The sequence below is a fragment of the Nyctereutes procyonoides genome, unplaced genomic scaffold (assembly GCF_905146905.1).
Source record: "Nyctereutes procyonoides isolate TBG_1078 unplaced genomic scaffold, NYPRO_anot_genome, whole genome shotgun sequence".
Lineage (NCBI taxonomy): Eukaryota > Metazoa > Chordata > Mammalia > Carnivora > Canidae > Nyctereutes > Nyctereutes procyonoides.
Genome location: NW_026575121.1, coordinates 50,428,270 through 50,448,247, shown reverse-complemented (window position 1 = coordinate 50,448,247; position 19,978 = coordinate 50,428,270). Strand labels below are relative to the sequence as shown.

Genomic DNA, 19,978 nt, shown 5'->3' with positions numbered 1-19,978 from the left:
CTTTGACTGGCTCTCCTGCAGACCCTGGTCCAGGAGCAGCCAAGTCCAAGATGCCTGCATTTCTCACTCCCAATCACTGTGGCCTTGCCCCATTTGGCTGGGTGAGGCAGGTGTCTCTGACCATCAGCCGGGGCTTGGCTTTGACCTCTGACTTCTCGGCTCTGTCCAGTGCTCTTTCTGGGAGGCTTCTTCCCCCTAAGCTATGCAATATTATATTAAATATAGGGAGCATGGGCTCAGGAGCCCTTACCCGCATTTGTAACATTATTCACTTTTGGGTAGGCCTGACTTTGGCGGGTCGTTTAAACACACGTGTGTTCTCTTCTTGGAATTGTTAGCAAACCACCTAAAGGAATGGTTTTCTATGACATTTTGTAATAGTGCTTCTGTGTTGCTTCAGACTTAAATTTAAGTGTATTTCCAGGCTCCCCATTTCTCACCTTAGAAAGCAGAACAGCTGAATAAAAACCACTTTTGTTAAGATAGCCTTAAAATGTTTCTGAAAAACAAAACCTTTTATTTTTTAATTTTTTTTTAATGATTTTATTTATTTACTCATGAAAGACACACAGAGAGAGGCAGACACAGGCAGAGGGAGAAGCAGTCTCCTCAGGAGCCCAATGCGGAACTCGATCCTAGGACCCCGGAATCACACCCTAGGCTGAAGGCAGGTGCTCAACTGCTGAGCCACCCGGGCTGCCCCAAAACAAAACCTTTTAGATGGCGCACTGAGGGATAGTCATTCCCATTCCCTCTGTTGCTTTTGGCTCGAGTTGCCACCAAGAAAAACAAAGACCCTCGGGGGGATACAAGGTGGGTGGGGGTCACCTGCCTCTAACCAGACCGCTTGGCCCTGTTGCTATGCCCTGCGGACGGATGTCGGATTGGGACACGACGCACATTCTTGGCTTTTTCTCCTTGATCGGAGGGCTTGTGCCAGGCAGAATGAACATATTTTGAGCAAGTGCCAGCATGTCAGTTAAGAGCTGCACTCTCCTCTAGAAGGCTTGCAAAAACCCTCTTAAGGGCAAATCATTTGCTGTATTTCCTAGTAGCCAAGTGTGAGAAACCTCTGCTTGGTCAGTGGCAGTGCAGACAGGCCCTGGGTGGGTAATGACAGCTTGTGAGACCCAAATCTCAGTAGCCATGCCCAGAGCTCACGGCACCCACAGCCCCACCTCTGAGGGCTGCTTCACCTGCCACCAGCCCAGAGAACAGATCCAAAGAAGTCTGCTGGCCTCGTTTTACTGCATGTTGGGTTCCAGAAAGTAACTAAGTTTAAGGGAGGCCACCACAAATCCTAAATAAAAGATGGGAAGGTTTTGCTGTTGATTGGGGACTGTGAAGCATCATGAACTCAAATAAGAATATAAACCTGTAATAGTAATTATAGACTGAGAGGCTAGCCAGTTGTGATCCCTCTATGATCTCAGTCTTTTTCTTTAGATCAGTTTTCTTTGAGATAAAATTTTACAGACAAGAAAATTCACACCTGGAAAGTCGAACCCTCTGGTAGATCATTCTGAAAAATATATATACCTCCATCCTGTATTCCAAGGAAGTTCTGCTGGGAATGGAGTTTTGCTTCTCTGAGCAAGCCAGTCACAGACAAGACATGACCTCTTGTCTTTGCTCTGAGTCTCTCTCACGGACTCCCACACATTGTCGGACCCTGGGGTTCCGTGCTCCTAGAACATCGAGAATGCTGTGCCTCTGTGGCTGCGTGGATCTCCTCTGTTCACTAGTGTCCCATCAGACTTCACTTAACACAAGTTCAAAGATAAAAGTATTAAGAATTCCAGGATGGTGGCAGCTTCTGAGCACGGATTCCATGGTGCATGCCTGGAAGGCTGCAGTGATGTATGCTCAGTGCTCAGCAAACACCTGTGGGTGCCTTCTGGGTGAGGACATCAATGGAGCCCAGTGTGGAGCCGTGGTCGGAGCCACTGGCCGCCTGGGCCCCCTGGAGGCAGGAAGGTATCCCTGTTCTGCAGTTTAGGGCAGGAAGCAATGAGAGGAGTGTCTCCTCCCAGAGCTGGGTGAGAGCTTTAACCCAGTAAAAGCTGGGTGACCGCAAACACATCTGCTCTGTTGGCTATAACTAGGTAAGTCACTCTGTCTCAGTTTCTCCATCTGTAAAATGGGAGAAGGTAGAGACTAAGGAGATCTCCCATTGAGTGTTAACTTGCATGGGGCAGGCATGAGTAAATGCCGTCCCATTGTGGAGGCCAGCGTTATTCCTGTTGTCCCCTCTGAGCCACAGGTGGGCCCCCTGTGGGGATGAGCCTCAGCACCTTGTCCGTGGGCAAGCCCATGCTGGCACCAGTGCTCTCCCTCCACCTCCGGCAGCACATGGTCTCTGGTGGGCACGGCCAGGCCTCCCCTGAGTGTTCAGTGCCTCCTCCCAGAGCCTGGTGGGGGGGTGGGGGTGGGGGGCTGTTACTCCAGGCTGTGGCCCCAGCAGGCCCGGCCCGTTCACCATCCAGCCTGTTTCCATCGAGCCCTTTCCCTGACTGGGTGTTCGGGGAGTTTACAGCTGTTCTTTGCAGACTTTCAGAGTAGGCCTGGGGGTGTGTGGGGATGGTCCTATCTCCCTTGTTGGTCACTTTGTTTTAAAGATGGTAAAAGAATTGCCTTAAATGGGCAGCCTGGGTGGCTCAGCGGTTTAGTGCTGCCTTCAGCCCAGGGTGTGACCCTGGAGACGTGGGATCAAGTCCTGCGTCGGTCTCCCTGCATGGAGCCTGCTTATCTCTCTGCCTCTCTCTGTCTCTCATGAATAAATAAATAAAATCTTTTTTTTTTTTTTAATTCATAGAGACACACACAGAGAGAGAGAGAGGCAGAGACACAGGCAGAGGGAGAAGCAGGCACCATGCAGAGACCTGACATGGGACTGGATCTAGGGTCTCCAGGATCACGCCCTAGGCTGCAGGCGGTGCTAAACAACTGCGCCACCGGGGCTGCCCTAAATAAATAAAATCTTAAAAAAAAAAAAAAAAAAAAAAGAATTGCCTTAAAGGTGGTATGACATTAAAACATTCTTTTGTAAAATGTCCGGCACAGCCAAAGAGTGAAAACCCATGGGATGGTGGCTGAGGCAGCGTCCAGAGGCCCCAGTGTGGCATCAGGGCCCATAAAGCCCCTGTTTGTTGCACGGCCGTGAAGGGATAGGGCAGGAGGGACAGCTGTGAACCGAGACCCTCACTTCGTGAGTTCAGAGGCACTGCAGTTTTGCCAGAGCCGCTTGGTTAATGTAAGAAAGGTGTTTTGCCATAACCGTTTCTGGGGTATTCAGTGGGGTGGGCAAGGGTCGGCAGGCAGGAAGCCCTGTCACTGCTGTAAAGAAAGCAGCAGGCAGCAGGGCAACAGTATCAAAGCGCCCACAGGATGCAGCCGAGCCCCCCTGCCCCCCGCCCCGGGGGCCACTTGAGGGGAGCCTGACAGGGCTCACGGCGCTGCGGGCTCGGGCCCAGCTCCCGTGCAGGGTTCAAGGGATTTTGTTTTTTCACCTGTTTCCTACAGCTCTGAGAAACTTGTGAAGAATTAATGGGTAACTGTATGGGACACTCAGGCGTTGTCTCCAGGGAAAGTAGTGGCCAGCAGGGCGGGAGAAGCAGCCCCGGGAATGAGCTGGGGGCTGGGGGGGGGGCCTCTCTGTGGAGCAGGACCGGTCCGGAGCGCAGGCAGGCCCGCAGCCCCCCGGCTTCCGGCTGAGATCTGGCCCCACGGGTCAGGCCTGCCGGAGGCTCCTGCACACGCCCGGCCCCGTGCCGAGCCACGGCCCAGAGCACAAGGCCGCGCGCATCCTGCACCCCTTACGGCAGGCAGTGGCCATTGCTGGTGGCCAAGAAAACAGACAACTGCCATTCCCTGGATCGTTACACTTTAATCCACGCGGGAGGAGTATTCTCTGGAGGCGCCTTTCTTTAAAGGTTGTCTTCATGTTAGAAAATGATGTCCGTTTAAGTCCCTTTGCGGATAAGTTTAAGATCTCAGTATTAGCCCCTTTCTTGTTGGGCTCACCTGGTCTGCATGTGTTCCCGAATAGGTCCTCAGCACGCGCAGTAGTCACTGTGTATGAACTAGCATCATAAACCCTTCAGCCGAACCCTGCCTTGTACACTCTTACCACCAGGTGGCTAAGAAAAAAAATTAAGCAGGAAAAATTCAACAATTATAGGAATGACTTGTAATCACTTTCAATTTCTGCTTCAGTGATGAAATATGAAACCATAGATGGGTTGCGCCTGTAGACCAGAACTGCTGAGTAAGTGACAGGCATCTCCTGCAGCGCCAGGCCAAGCAGCACATCCAGGACTGGCTTTGTTTTCTTAAACACCAACGATACTCAAGTAGCCACGTTTTGCTGAAGTAAAACTTTTTGAGACTCTCTGAGCCTGTCCCCCGCTCCCTGCAGACCCCCGGCTGTCCACACCACTCCCAAACAGTTGGGTTTGGGACGGGTTCAGTTTGGGGGCTCTTTGATTCCCAAGTGGAAGGTGCCAAGACCCTGGTGCAGCAACAGCCTCCACTCAGGCCTGTGCGCATTGATCAGATCATTGGAGGAGATGGCACTCGGGGTCATTCAGAGCCGCCTTTCCTACCTGAGAGTGACATATGCCACGTTGAATGTTAGTCTCCCTGCTTCTCTCTCATTGTTTTTGTAGGGAAATCCATGCCTGGGGGATGGTGACCTAACAGGTAGAAAACACTGTGAGACTTTTTTTCCTAGACTGCATTTGTTAGAGGAAGGTCAGGCACCGGAACCCCCTGCCCCCACATGACTGTGGCGTTTAAAGAGTGGTGGGTCTTATCCCACCAATACAGAACCTCTCCAGTTCACTGGCCTGCACTTCCTGTGGTGTGCAGTTTCTCCTGTGCATTCAGTTTCCCTTCCATTCTCTAAGTTATTAACTTTGACAAGTCACCTCTTGGTTGTACATGATTTTATTCACAATTTGTTTTTCTGATTCAAAGTGAACCTGAGTGCCTTCATCCTCTAATGGGAATTAATTGCTTGTTTCAGTGCTTAACTCTGATCCTTTCTCAATCCCCACAGGGATGAGTTTCTTCCTGCAGGATCTCTGTTTGTTCAAAACACAATCAGAAAGGTAATGATGTTTTTCTTATGAAAGGAGCCAGAAATGCAAAATGTTAATTCTTTTCTTACATAAGTAGTAAAGGATACACCTCAATAGATGAAATATAGACTATTAAAATTTGGTCATTTTGGCAGGCTGCATTATTACCTAGAAAAGAAGTTTAATTTTTATTGTCAAGTTTTCTTTCACAAGAAGAACTTGTCTTCTGCGGAAGAAAGCTGCTGGAATGATTCTCCACAGAGTTAAAGTTAATCTGTGGTCTACCCACAATCGTTTCTATGTAACAGCACCTTCCCAGGTATCCTTGGCTCTGAAAAATCATTAAGGCCCAACCAGTAATTGATATGGCATGATTCCCTCTCCCATTTATTATGCAGAATATTCATTTTTTAGGAGGCTTCATTGAAAAGTATATAAGCTAGTAGTAGTATAGTAGTAGATATTTTTATCATTTTAATATTCCTGCTGAGAATTGATGCAAAAATTCTAAACAAGATATTAGCAAACAGAATTCAGCAACACATTACAAGAATTATGTACCATGACAAAGTGGACTTTATCTCAGGAATGCAAGGGTGGTTCGACATAAGAAAATCAATGTAATGCACATTAACAAAATGAAGGGAAAAAAAGTTTGACGAAATTCAGCACCAGTTTGTGGTGAAAACACTTAAACTAGGAATAGAAGGAAACTACCTCAACATGATAGAGGCCATATATGAAAAACCCCGAACTAACCTCATTCTCAAAAATAAAAGACAATGTTTTTCCTTTAAGAATAGAAATTAGATAAGGATGCTATTAAACATACTATCAGAAGTCCTACCTGAAACAATCAGGCAAATAAAAGTAATGAGAGAGATCCAAATTAGAAAGGAAGAAGTAAAAATAATTATCACTGCTTATGTTATCTTATATGTAGAAAGCTCTAAGATTTCTATAAGAAAACTGTTAGAACTAATAAATGAATTCATCAAAGCTGCCGGATACAAAATCAGTGCACAAAAAGTCAGTTGCATTTTTATATATTAACAATGGAAAATCTGAAAATATAAAAACTAATTCCTCCTCTTACAGTAACATCAAAAATAATAAAATACCTAGGAATAAACATAACCACGGAGGTGAAAGACTTACACACTGAAAATTACCAACATGTTGCTTAAAAACATTAAATACAAATAAATGGAAAGAAAGCTCATGTCCATGGATTGGAAGACTATTGTTAGGATGCTAACACTACCCACAGTGATCTACAGGTTTAAAGTAGCTCTTATGAAAATTTCTAAAGGTGCATTTTTGCAGAAATAGAAAAATCCATCCTAAAATTCATAAGGAATATCAAGGGACCCCAAATAAGCAAAGTCATCTTGAAAAATAACAAAGCTGGAGCTCTCATGCTTACTTATCTCAAAAAACTTACTGCAGAGCTACAGCAATAAAAAATAGGGCAGGGGATCCCTGGGTGGCTCAGCAGTTTGGCACCTGGGCGTGATCCTGGAGACCCGGGATCAAGTCCCACGTCAGGCTCCCTCATGGAGGCTGCTTCTCCCTCTGCCTGTGTCTCTGCCTCTCTCTCTGTGTCTCTCATGAATAAATAAATAAAATCTTCAAATAAAAAATAAATAAATAACAACAAACAAACAGGGCAGTACTGACATAGAGACACAATGAAAGACAATGAGAGTCTAGAAATCAGTCCTTGCAAATATAGTTGAATGATTTTTGGTAAGGGTGCCAAGACCAAGGGGGAAAGAGCAATCTTTACAACGACTGGAAAACTCGGTCTCTGTATGCAAAAGAATGTCGTTGGACCCTTACTGTATGCCACATACAAAAAGGACCAACAACATAAGAGCTAATGTTATAAAACTCTTAGGAGAAAACATGGGGCAAAAGTTTCATGACACTGGATTTGGCAGTGATTTCTTGTATATGACACCAAAACATGGGAAACAAAAGTAAAAATACATTGGACAACACCTAAGCTCAAAACTGTGCATCAAAGGACAGTCAACAAAATGAAAAGGCAACCTACAGAGTGAGAGAATATATTATAAATCATGTGCCTGGTAAGAGGTTAATATCCAGAAGAGCTAGAGAATTAAAATTCAATAGCAAATACTTGAGACCTTCCTCTAAGGAAGATATACGAATAGCCAATAAGCAGATGAAAAGATGCTTAGCATCACTAATCCTCAAAACCACAGTGAGATACTGCCTCACACCAGTATGGCCACCATCAAAAAAACAACAAAAAAACAAAATGGACACCTGGGTGGCTCAGTGGCTGAGCATCTGCCTTGGGCTCAGGTCATGATTCCAGGGTCCTGGGATCCAGTCTTGCATCAGGCTGCCTGCGGGGAATCTGCTTCTCCCTCTGCCTGTGTCTCTGCCTCTCTCTCTCTGTCTCTCATTGGATAAATATAAAATCTTTAAAGAAAAAAAAAGCAAAACAAAAAGGAACAAGTGCTGACAAAGATGTGGAGAAATTGGAACACTTGTACACTTGGTGGGAATGTAAAAATGGTACAGCTGCTAGTGGAAAAACAGAAAGAGGTTCTTAAGAAAATTAAATAGAATAACCATATGATCCAGCAATCTCACGTTCATGGCAGCATTATTCACAATAGCCAAGAAGTGGAAGCAACCCAAATATCTACTGGAGGATGGCTGAATAAAATGTGGTGTACCTATATATGATGGTGTATTATTCAGCCTTAAGTAGGAAAGAAATTCTGACAGGCTGCAGCATGGATCCTCATGGAACCTTGAGGACATTATGCTCTGTGAAGTTAGCCGCAAGAAGACAGACACTGAATAATTTCACTTACATGAGGTACCCAGAGTGATGAAACTAATAGAAAGTGGCATGGGGTTGCCAGGGGTAGGGAGACAGGGCAGGGGGTATAGAGTTTCAGTTTTATAAGATGGAAAAAGTCTTAGAGACAGGATGTACTTAACATTACTGAACTGTATAATTAAAAATGGTTAGAATGGTAAATTTTATATTTTGTGTATTTTATGATTTTTAAAATTTTGAAAATAAATTCAGAGAAGGAATTGGTTTATCAAAATTTAGTGAAAAGAAGTGAGAGAGACACAAGAATATAGTCGGGAGTGTCCTTTGTAAACTGTCGCTGTCACCACAGGGCCTGAGTCCTAGGCTGTGCTTGACGGGCACTCATCTGTGGCCTTGGGGTCAGCCGGAAGGGCAGAGCACTGGAGCCTCATCTCAGCCACCTGAGCCTTCCCCTCCCCTCAGCAGGGTTCCCCCACCTACAGAGATGGCACTGGCGGGCATCGCTGGGAGGAATCAGCCCTGCAGGTGTACCATCTTCTCCAGCTCCCTAACTGCAATTTCTGTCCTCCTGTCACCCTCAGTAGGCCAGCCTGTGTAGTCCTGGTGAGCTGTCCCTGGAGTCGTGGAAGCACGGTGCTTTCTTTGCAAAGAACCTGCTCTGGCATCCTATGGCTCTTATTCCAAAGCCCAGGCTTTTCCCAGGAGGGCTGTTCTAAACCTCTTTCCATTCTGCAGGTCCTCAGCCCTGGTGGCACCCGCCCTGGACAGATGACATCACCTATTTTCACATCCCTGTGGCCACCCATCTGTCCCTTCTGAGGCAGGGCCTCTCACCACGCCCTGGGCGCACTCCTTCCCACTGTCCTTGCTCCACTTTTTTTTTTTTTTTTTTTTTGGATGCTGCCTGTTTACTAGTTTATTTCCCCTGACCTTCACTGCAAACAGGAGAGGGGAGACTATGTCTCAGTCCTTATGTAGGAAGCCGAATTTTCCCTCTACCTTTAGTACTCCCTGTAGTAAAAGATTAACAGGAGAGAAACACAAAAATTTTATAACATGTGTCTCTCCTGTATACCCCGGGAAACCCAGGAAAAGGAATAACATCCCAAAGGCCACACCCTCCCCTGAGATACTGTCTCCTGCTAAAACACGAGGGACACTGGGGCCCAGGAGCAGATTGTGGGAGGTTTGCAGGCAGAGCTCAGTGAACAGGGTAAGGTTATGCATCTCCCATTCTCTGCCTTTGGCACAGATAGAATTTCTAGAGATGGAAAGTCATCCCCCTCTTGCCGGGACAGGTAGGAGGACAACCTTACAAATGGAGACACCCCTTAGAAATGCAAATCACTCTTCTTAAAAGAGTTACTTATCTCAGAGCTTCTCCTGTGTTTCATAAAATATAATCAGCCTAAAGTAATCCTCCCACCAAAGAGGCATATTGTGGGGTGACAAACTCAGCTCCCCTGTAGTGTGCACCCCTGCGGTTCCCTGAGCGCCCTGCTGGCCTTTCCCTCTCCTAGGCTGCTCTTGCCTGCCAAAGATGATTCCCCTCTGCAGGTCTGCCCCCACCTGCCCCCCCCCACCTGCCCTGGCCAGCCCCCTGTGCCCACCTGCCACCTTACTGGCAATCTAAAACATAGCCAGATCAGTGGAGCCATAAACTCTTCTCAGCGCCCCTCTAAGCAAGTGGTTTCCAAACCTCCACTTGTGTCCCATTTCATATTGAGCCTCTGGAAAGATGAAGGTCTGTGGGCCTGTGAAATAGTGGAGTGGGTGGTCAGGGAGGGCTCCCCAAGGAGGAGATGCAGAGGAACAGGCTCCACTAGTCCTGCTTTCTCCCTAAATGCCACTCCAGTGACATATAAAGACAGAAGGCCAGGGAGGGCAACAACATTCTGGAAGACAAAATGCCTTAGCAGCCTGAGAAACCAGAAACCCAAACCCCTGCACAGTGCGAAGGAAGCAAGCAGCTAGCCACCTGGTACAGCAGACCACCCGGGAAACACTGCACCCAAGGGCGTGTGAAGATGACAGTCAGGGAAGGGTAAAAGTCTGTAAAGGGAGCAGAGATGCCCAGTCTCCTCTTCCCAGCAGGGAGTAGAGGGTATGCTGTCCAGAGAGGCTTCGTATTGGGGGCACTGGGCCCGGCTGAGGGTGAGGTTAGGTGGCACCCTAAAAATGGAGACCAAGGGAATATCTGCATACCTACAGGTTGTGTTACCTGCCACCCCCAAACCTGCACCCAGAATCCCCACACGAGGCCTGCCAACCATCAGGTCCTCAACGTTGCACACACAGCTTTCATTTCCTATATGATGTCTAGATTCTCAATATGAAAAGCCAGCGGCCAAGGATTACCAGCTTTGGAAGAAAACCTGTAAAGAAACACCAAAACAAAGTCAATGCAGGCAAAGATGAAAACATCAAACGACAACCCAAACCTATGATAATACTTTCCCAAAGATGAGAGGCAGTTTGAAGCTGGGAAAGAACTATGATGGCAAAGATAGACACAAACTCATTGAAGAACTGGGAGTTAAGTAGACTAAAAAGAAAAATACCTAGAAAAAAAGGAGAGAAAAAAATTAAAAAAAAAAAAAAAGGAGGAGAGAGAGAAAACGGGAAAATTATTCCAGGATATGGAATACGTATTAGATGAGAAAGAGAACAAGAAGGTAGGAATGAGAAGGAAATTTCCCACGGTCCAAGATGGTGAGTTTTCAGATGGAAGTTCCTGGCACAATGAATGAAAAACCCACAAGGAGTGGGGCACCTGGGCAGCTCCATTGGCTAAGCGTCGGACTCCTGATTTCAGCTCAGGTCATGATCTCGGGCTCATGGGATTGAGCCCCGAGCAGGGCTCTGCGCTCAGCAAGGAGTCTACTTGAGGATTTTCTCCCTCTGCCTCTCCCCGCGCCGACCCCGGCCGCCAACTCCGCCACCATGGAGGACATGAACGAGTACAGCAACATAGAGGAGTTCGCAGAGGGATCCAAGATCAACGTGAGCAAGCATCAGCAGGATGACGGTAAAATGTTTATTGGAGGCTTGAGCTGGGATACAAGCAAGAAAGATCTGACTGAATATTTGTCTCGATTTGGGGAAGTTGTAGACTGTACAATTAAAACAGTTCCAGTGACTGGAAGACCAAGAGGATTTGGATTTGTGCTTTTCAAAGATGCTGCTAGTGTTGATAAGGTTTTGGAACTGAAAGAACACAAACTGGATGGCAAGTTGATAAACCCCGAAAGGGCCAAAGCTTTAAAAGGGAAAGAACCCCCCAAAAAGGTTTTTGTGGGTGGATTGAGCCCAGATACTTCTGAAGAACAAATTAAAGAATATTTTGGAGCCTTTGGAGAGATTGAATATATTGAACTTCCCATGGATACAAAAAGAAACGAAAGAAGAGGATTTTGTTTTATTACCTATACAGACGAAGAGCCAGTAAAGAAATTGTTAGAAAGCAGGTATCATCAAATTGGTTCTCGGAAGTGTGAAATCAAAGTTGCACAACCCAAAGAGGTATATAGGCAGCAACAGCAACAACAAAAAGGAGGAAGAGGTGCTGCAGCTGGTGGACGAGGTGGTACTAGGGGTCGTGGACGAGGTCAGGGTCAAAACTGGAACCAGGGATTTAATAACTATTATGATCAAGGATATGGAAATTACAATAGTGCCTATGGTGGTGATCAAAACTATAGTGGCTATGGCGGCTATGATCATACTGGGTATAACTATGGACAGGGATATGTAGACTACAGTGGCCAACAGAGCCCTTACGGCAAAGCGTCTAGAGGGGGTGGCAATTACCAAAACAATTACCAGCCATACTAAAGGAGGACATTGGAGAAAACAGGAGGAGATTGCTTAAAGTTAACCCATCTTGCAGGACAACATTGAAGATTGGTCTTCTGTTGATCTAAGATGATTATTTTGTAAAAGACTTTCTAGTGTGCAAGACACAACCACGTCCAACTGTATATAGCCACCAATTAGTTTCCTTTGTTTTTACTTCGTCTTTTGCTATCTGTGTTACGACTCAGTGTGGATTTGTGTTTATACAAATTTTATTTGTATGATTTCATGTTAAACCTCAAATAAATGCTTCCTTATGTGACTGTTTTTCTGTGTCAGGTACTAAATAGCTCTGTAAAAGTGTAATTTAAAATAAGCAATAATTGAGGCGCAGATTATTTTGTAGGGACTTTTGGTCCATGAGGAAAATCTGTGGTCATTTATGAATAGCCAGCTACAGTGTCACCCTGTTCCCCATTTTTGTTAGATGTATACTATTCTCTAAGGCTTCATTTCCCTGCTGAGGATTCCACCATACTTTTAATGTTTCTTCTCTGTGTATCCGGAGAGCTTGTCTTAATGTTGTCATTAGTGGAAGATTTCCAGCTGACCATCAATCTTCTGGACTGTGTTTTTGGAAAAGTGCACCTTTTTGGCACAAGGCATGTTGGTAGCTCCTTTCATGAATAGAAAAGATTGTGGTTTGTTTGTTTCTATCTCTGGGAAGCCATTTATTATATGCTAAATCAGAATCAGTCTGCTAGGAAGAGCTTTGGCTAATCATAATACCATGACTTTAATTCTCTTGATTAAAATGTCCAGATAGACACAGGGAAAGGCACTGTTAAACTGTGTATAGGAGCTGCAGTTTAAGAGTATCAGAGATGTAAAAATAAATAAATAAATAACAAATAAATAAATAAATAAATAAATAAATAAAAATTAAAAAAATAAAAAAAAAGTATCAGAGATGGTTAAATTTTAACAAGCATTTTGGCAGATAGGTGGGTTGAAACTTGAGCAAAAGTTAAATTCAGTTACTTGGAAATGTAGTGGCTGAGGAAATTAGTTGTATTCTGTTCTGTATTGTCACAGCAAGCACCAAACTGAACAAAAAGTTTGATATTGGGGCATTTTCAGGAAGCTATTTTGGGTATTAACTGTTAAGGTGGTGTGAGTTTAAGAAGTCATGGTAGTAGGTTTCATCATTTTTAATGCATTAGTGCATGAGCTGAGTAGTTAAGCATACCCAGATTCAGACATAGGAAAGAGTAGTGGGGGGAAATACACTTCAAATTTTACGTATGTTGGTGCAAATCTAAGTGACCCAGTCATTAAAACATCTTTCTGGTGCATCAAGAGGCAGTTTTAGCTTTAGATTTTGGAGAATTTCTGGGTAATTTCAAGTTTTGAATTTTACGTTCAGTTTAGTTGGTACTAAGATAGAAGTTTTGTTTCTGTGGTTCCACATTAGTCTCTAGTATTGACCTACATGTTCACATGTGGAATAGTTGATCTCACCTTCGAACTGTAAATTTTTCTTGCTGATGAACCTGCCTTTTGTTTTATTTGGTGCCTGCAACTTTGTTCAACGATGTTTGTACTTGCTGGCTATCAAGTTACAATGCACTTGGCCTCCTTTTGCTCTTGTTTTGCTATTTGACCTTAAACTTAGGCCAAGTACCAAGGTTGGTTATTGCAAGGGACTGTTTATTCTTTAAACATGCAACCTTAGGGAACAAGGGAGATTTTCATTTTAAGTTATGTTGTCAAAAGTCTGTAGGTGCAGTGTCTTTAGGGCAGTGAATCCTGTTAAGTTAAAATTTATGAATAGGTGACAAGTTGACATTGAGATTGTCCTTTCCCTGAGCAAAAATGAATAAAGGCTTTTTAAACAAAAAAATAAAGTTCTGAAGAAAATTGTTTCTAGAATTCTCTCCTGAGCCACGCTGTGAATTAAAGGTGGGAAAGAATTAGCTTCAGCAAAATGAGGGAGTCGACCAAGAAGGGGCCATGGGATCCAAGTGCCAGGCTCTGGCACTGGCTCACAGAAGCCCTGGATGGCATCGCGGAACGTCCCAGAAGGCAGCAGTACCCAGACAGGAGCAGGATGGGCTCCAGGGGAACATGAATGGAAACCAGTGGGTAGTGGTTAAAAAGAGATACAGGGGTGCCTAGTTGGCTCAGTCGGAAAAGCATGCAACTCTGGATCTTGGGGTCGTGGGTTCCAGCCCCACATTGGGTATAGAGATTACTTAAATGAATAAACTTTAAAAAAGAAGAGGCCCCAAATGGCTGCATTTTAGGCTAAGTCACTAAACCGGGACTTTATACCTGACCTTTTTGTGCTGTCAGACTTCCTTAGTAACTTCTCTAGACTGATGAGCACCTATGAGGTAATGTGTCACCCAAGCCCTCCTCCATCCCCAGAGGAACGGAGCAGCGTAACTTGCTAGTAAGACCGCCTGGCTTCCTGTCCTCTGTCCTCTGCCCTCCGAGGGAAGGTGCCCTTGCCCAGAACAGTCCTTTTCTTTTGCTAATAACTTCCCTGCCCCACCGGCCATCCTGGAGCCTTCCCTTTAGTACAATTCCTGCGTGCCCGTGTGCCCGGTGGGATGCTGCCTGACTCATGAATCGAGTAATACAGGCAATTACATCTTCACACTACAGAGTTTGACTTTTGTTCTTTAACGGTGGTGAATGCTGAAAGGATGCTTTCTGAAACTCTGAAACCGAGAGGCTGAATTACTGTCAGAGAAGCTTGAGCAGAGGAGGGAAAAAGCTGCAAGCAATTTTTAATTCCAAGAAAAACAGAAAAGTTGTCCAAGAAAGGAAATTAATGATAGTACGCTATGTGCCTTATCTGAGAACAGTGTTTACATAGTTCTAATGCTGACATGAATATGGATTTGACCAAAACTGTGACGGGGTCAGCCGGAGGGATGCGGGGCAGAGCGGTGCGCCAGACGCAGGCGGGAACAGCGACAGCGGGAGTCCGCTGAGCCAGCGGGGAGTGCGGCCCGGGTGTACTCACTTGCTGAGCAGGTTGCCATTACTTCCTTTTACAGCCGAGGCAGAGAGGTTAAGTGGTTTGCCTGACGTCACAACCCTGGCAATGGGGTTCTAAAGTCTGTGCCTTAAACCACTCTGTTCACCTGCTTCGGGGGTTGGCAGGTAACACTTAAAACATCAAGAAGTCAGGGCAAGTCAACAATATGAAGAGAAACACCAAATGCTACAGCTTGAAGGCTTAAAAGTACTGCCCCCCCCTCCCCCCGTCCCCGCCCAGGCTGTGGAAAGGGTAGGTGGCTTAATTGTTCTGGTAAAGCTATTGGACTTTGACATCACGGACACGTATTACTTTAAAAACTTAAAGAGGAGAAGAGCTCGGGCAGCAGTGATGGCGCGTCTCCATGATGACTCGCTCTGCCTGGCTGTGCACACTCAGATCCTCACCAGCCTGAGTGTGGGCATCGCTAGACCTAATGTTTCCATGTTTCCTTCTAGCTCTTAACCGCCGGGACCAGGACCAGCAGCCCCTCAGAGAGCAGGGACCACGGAGAGCATGTCGGGGTGGTGCGGGGCTGCTGGGTGCTGCTCCAGGCCAGCCGGGGGAGGCCTCTGTGCCCCCTGCGGAGGGCCCAAGGCTGCAGGGAACACAAAGGCAGGTCTGGTTGGGGTTGGGGGCAGCCCTTGGGCGAGGGTAGTGATGGCGACCAGGGTGAGAGAGGGACCTTGGGTTCCCCTGGAGGAGCTGTGGCCAGATGGCACCAGCAAATGGGATGCAAGTGTTGGGGGAGTCAGGAGGCTCCTCCTGAATGTCTGTCTCCAAGGCTGGCGCAAGCCTCCCCCACCCCTCGTGGCTCCTCCTGACGCCCTCTTTGTGCTCAGGTTTGCCCATCCTCTCTGGTCCCCTGTAGCAGCAGCCCTGTCACCTTCAGCTCCTTGGTGCCCACAATGTCCTTTTCCCTCTATGGCTGCACTCTATCTTCTCCTTGACTCACCTCCAGACTCTCATGCCCAGCATGCCTCCCTGTCATACCCCACAGCTCTAATCTGTCCTTCCTGTCACTGGAGTCACTAGAACTAGAGCTCCCACCATGTCCCCTGTCCTGCTCAAGGTGTCCCAATGTTGCCTGGTATGCACATGTTCGGCCAACCTGGTGCTGCTCTCACAGCCAAGCCTGTCCGACCGCAGTTTACCCGATACCTGTGCAACTCTTGACACTCTGCAGGCTGGTGATAGAGGCAGCGGGTCTGTGGGGGCCGTGCACCCTCCCCAGACGCCCTGAGGAGGTGAGTCGAGGCTGAGACCCCCACACCAAAAAGTGCAACTCCTGTGAGCCAAATGTGACTTCCCCTAAGGGCCACCTGCCAGGTGACTGGCACCTAGGGGGTGTCACCCTCCAGGTGTTCCTGGCAGGGGGCAGGCTGCTGCCAGCACATGGATGCATCTTGTATTCCTGTGCAAGGTGTCTTCCTTCCAAAGCCTGCTGTCCTCACACAGCGCTGGGCATGTAGGGCAGCGAGATGCCAGGCCCTGAGGAGAGGCCCACTTTAACTTCATTTCTAGTTTGGTTTGAGTCACTTTAACACAAATGACTTTTATCAATTATGTAACAATCTGTGGCCCAGACCCCAGTGAGCAATAAATATTTACCTTCACGACAAGAGCCAAGGCTGCCGCGCTGAGTCACAGTGAGTCACAGGGAAGCCTCATTACCCTCTAGGACCTTGAAAAGGAAGGTGTGATTGTTAAAATTTACTGGGTCCTACTGCCAGGGCCAGACTGTAAATTTAGTACTGACACCTGAATAATCTCTTGTAGCCGACTACATGTGACTATTTTATACGTGTGTGTCTATGCACATGTGTATGTACATATATTTGCTTATTGGTATTTCTAACTTTTCTAATAAAATATATTTATGGTATAACTTTTAAAGTCTTTTCAAAAAGATTGAAAATGAACCGGCCTAAGAAACGGCAGTTCTGCAGGGCTTGATCCCAAGGCAGGCAGTCTCCTTCTGGCAGGTATGGTCGTAAATGAGTGCCTCCGCCCAGAAGACTCTAAAGGGTGGCTGGTGTTTCCTGGAGCCGTAGGGCCCACCACACAAGGGGCAAGAGTAGTGGGCTCTAGGCTGTGCGGGGCTCGTGAGCAGCTGCTGGCCCAACAGAGCCTGGAGTACTTCCTGTCGAGCCCTTCCCGAAGTATCCAACCCCCACTAAGATGGAAAGATCCTTCTCTGCCACACACAGTGTGTACAGTCTGCTTCCTTTCTCTCCCGCAGCTTCTGTGGCCCGCATGGCCCCTGTGTTTGTGTATGGGACTCTGAAGAGAGGCCAGCCCAACCACAAGGTCCTGCTGGATGGCACCAACGGCTGCGCGGCCTTCCAAGGCCGGGGCCGCACGGTGGAACCGTACCCCTTGGTGATTGCTGGCGAGCACAACATCCCACGTCTGCTGAACCTCCCGGGGCAGGGGCAGTGTGTGGTCGGGGAGATCTATGCTGTGGATGAGCAGATGCTGCGCTTCTTGGATGAGTTTGAGGGCTGCCCCGACATGTACCAGCGCATGCTGGTGAGGATCGCCGTCCTCGAGTGGGAGGACACACAGGGAGCCCCTGAGGAGACGCTGGCCTCAGACGGGACCCTGCAGTGCTTCGTGTACAGCACAGGCACCTACTCACCTGAGTGGGTCCACCTCCCATCCCATGACAACTATGACTCCCACGGGAAACATGGGCTGCGCTATAATCCACGGGAGAACAGGTGAGAAGTGCCAGGACTGCTCCTTGACCAGGGGACAGAGGGAGCCCTGGTGATGATGAGATTGTGGACAGATGGTAAGCCCCGGATGCCTCCCCTCGGACCACACCACTGAATGCACAAGTGGAATAATGCTCCCTGAAACACACAGTTGTAAAAATCTGTGGGAAAAGGAACAATCTCTCTTTCAGTTGTAGCCGATTTCCCCAATATTTTGACATACTGATCACAAGATTATGCCTGAAGCCCATCTCTCTGCTAGCGCTTTGTTGCTTGCTGCTTCAGGAACGCCCTGGGCTTGAATGGATGGGATAAGGAAGATCCAGGATTTTAATTCCCCTAAATGACATTTCAAGAACTCATGTCATACTTTTCTTTCTTTCTTTTTTGCTTTGCTTTGATCTGAAGATAACATTTAAAATGTAGACTTTGTGTAGCAGCTAGATTTTAGCAACCCCACTGTATTGATTCTAACCTGTCACAGTGAGATGAATTTTTAAACTGATTTGGGTTATCTCAGCATTAATAAAATAATCTCAAGAAAAACATACTGTGTTTTGGGGGTAGTTTTAAAGCATATAAAACATCATTATTCACAATTTTCAGATCAACCTTATTAAATAAGGGATTACTAAGGATGATCATGTAACATTAAACTGGATGTTTTGGGAAACCGAATTTAAAAGTGTTGGTACTACTTTTGGGGTTTTTTTTTGGGGGGGGGGTTGTTACTTACTTGGTAGAAGGTTCTTTTCATTATAACCTAGCAATATAACAAGCCACCTACTTGCTGGCAGATAGTGCTGAGCAGTCTGATGTCAGCTAGAAGCTGACCCGAGCCCAAGGGGCAAGGTGCTGTCCCTGCCCCCAGAGGGAGCGGTGTTTAGGGAGTACGGGGGCCTTTCAGAGAAGAACCAACACATTAGTAATTTGTTCTTCAGGCCTGACAGAAAGCTTAGCTTCCAAATACAAACAGCACTTAAAATAATTTTAGCAAGGCACGAAGTACCAATTACTACCCACCTCCATCTGATAATCTGTCAGTGTAGATTCAGATCAGCACACGCCTCTGCCTCTGCTTACTTACCAGCAAAGTATGAAATGTATTCCAAGAATTTCAGAAGCAGTGAAAACGCAGCTGCTGATCCTTAGTAACCTCGTTCTCCGCTGGGAGAGCTCACTTGCTCTTCAACTTAATGGTAGACTATGATTACTAACTGCATCTGGCACAAAAACACCATCAGTATTTTTAGCCCTTTTTTCTTAATTGGAAACTTGCTTCACAAAAACACAAAAAGGCAAGGATGGGTATCAACTGATGGGCTTCTGGCAGCCACACCCACCACTCTCAGGCCAGGGAGCCCCAGCAAAGCCTGGGGGAGGCGGGGCAGGTGGCAGGGGGTTTCCAAGCTCCTGGGTGGGGGTCCTGCACAGGCTTTTGGAAGTCAGGTATAGCCACAGACCAGAGTGAGGGCCTCAACCAGGAGACGTAGGTAATCAGATTATGAGGTGGCAAATGATTATTTAATGAAACTAAGGCAAAGAACTAGGATTTATATAGATTTTTTTTTTAAAGATCACAATGAAACACTAGTATTTAAAGTCTAGGCACAGCCAGTCGCCTCTTATGTACATTGTCTTCATTCAAAAAAAGGCCAAACTAATATTTAGACAAATGCTCAGCTTTATTGATTTAATTTTGACACTAGGAAATCTCACAGCAGAAGTACAAATCATATGTACAAGTATTTATATCAATAAAAATTTCCATTGGTGATTTTTTGGCAGAATGTTGGTTTTGACTATATGTGGAATAAATATGACCATGTAAAATCTGCTGCACAGGGGTGTTCCTGCAAAACGCTTGAATAAATTGAGTGTGAAATAATAATAATACAAATGGCTAATTAAATTGGGTGATGACTGAAAGGCTATAAATACTTCATTCCAGTTCCACGAGCAGATCTCCTTCTCCAACTGTGTCTCCAGCTTTACAATGCACTGATTTCACCTTGAATTAAAAAAGGGGGGGTAGTAAGAATTATTAACTAGACCATGAGGGAGCCAGCTCATCATCCACTTCTGGAAATGAAGAGACAGCCTAGCCTGGCAGGTCCTGCGCACAGGTAGCACAGTCAGCTCCCACTCGGCAGAGGGGACTTCACGCACAGCTATGTCCTCGTTGAGGGCTGTGACTTGCCGCCTCCCGTCTCCCACCTCCTGGCCTCTCCTTGGCTGTCCCAGAAGTGGCTAGTCCAACGGAGTTTGTGCTGACGTCTGCCCACTGGCCCTGCCCTGGGTACCCCCAGGGTCTGCACTGCATCCTAGAAGCCAGAAGCACTTGTGCCAGGTGAACCCTCCACAGCCAGCCCTCCCAAGCCCTCCTGCAGCTACAGGTGGCATAAATAGTTTCTACGAGTTAATGCATACTTGGTTTAGTGCTTAAAAAAAAAAAAAACCCACATAGTTCTACAAGATTCAAACAAAACAGGGACCACTAATTAACTGG

General features: G+C 46.5%; 3 protein-coding genes across 12 annotated transcripts in view; 2 read left to right on the top strand and 1 right to left on the bottom strand.

Annotated features, from left to right (window-relative positions):
- Window positions 1-18,980, top strand: part of GGACT (gamma-glutamylamine cyclotransferase) — a 38,221-nt gene extending 19,241 nt beyond the window's left edge. For 3 of the 10 annotated variants that reach the window (XM_055335985.1, XM_055335984.1, XM_055335986.1), the window contains one exon: window positions 16,992-18,980. In XM_055335985.1, the coding sequence (XP_055191960.1) occupies window positions 16,992-17,476 (485 nt within the window). In that variant the 3' untranslated portion in view covers window positions 17,477-18,980. Of the gene's footprint in view, window positions 1-5,059; window positions 5,112-15,207; window positions 15,369-15,749; window positions 15,997-16,991 lie in introns of those variants that run through there. The other 7 variants (XM_055335983.1, XM_055335981.1, XM_055335982.1 and 4 more) reach the window with 5 other exon arrangements.
- LOC129516537 (heterogeneous nuclear ribonucleoprotein D-like) lies at window positions 10,517-11,984 on the top strand. The gene has a single exon (XM_055335979.1). It carries the CDS (start codon window positions 10,849-10,851, stop codon window positions 11,737-11,739), a length of 891 nt encoding a protein of 296 aa, XP_055191954.1. The 5' UTR covers window positions 10,517-10,848; the 3' UTR covers window positions 11,740-11,984.
- Window positions 18,981-19,130: 150 nt separating the features above from the next.
- PCCA (propionyl-CoA carboxylase subunit alpha) overlaps window positions 19,131-19,978 on the bottom strand; it is a 404,157-nt gene continuing 403,309 nt past the window's right edge. Inside the window, exon 24 of the mRNA XM_055335978.1 lies at window positions 19,131-19,480. Within this exon, the coding sequence (XP_055191953.1) occupies window positions 19,412-19,480 (69 nt within the window). The 3' untranslated portion in view covers window positions 19,131-19,411. The remainder of the gene's footprint in view (window positions 19,481-19,978) is intronic.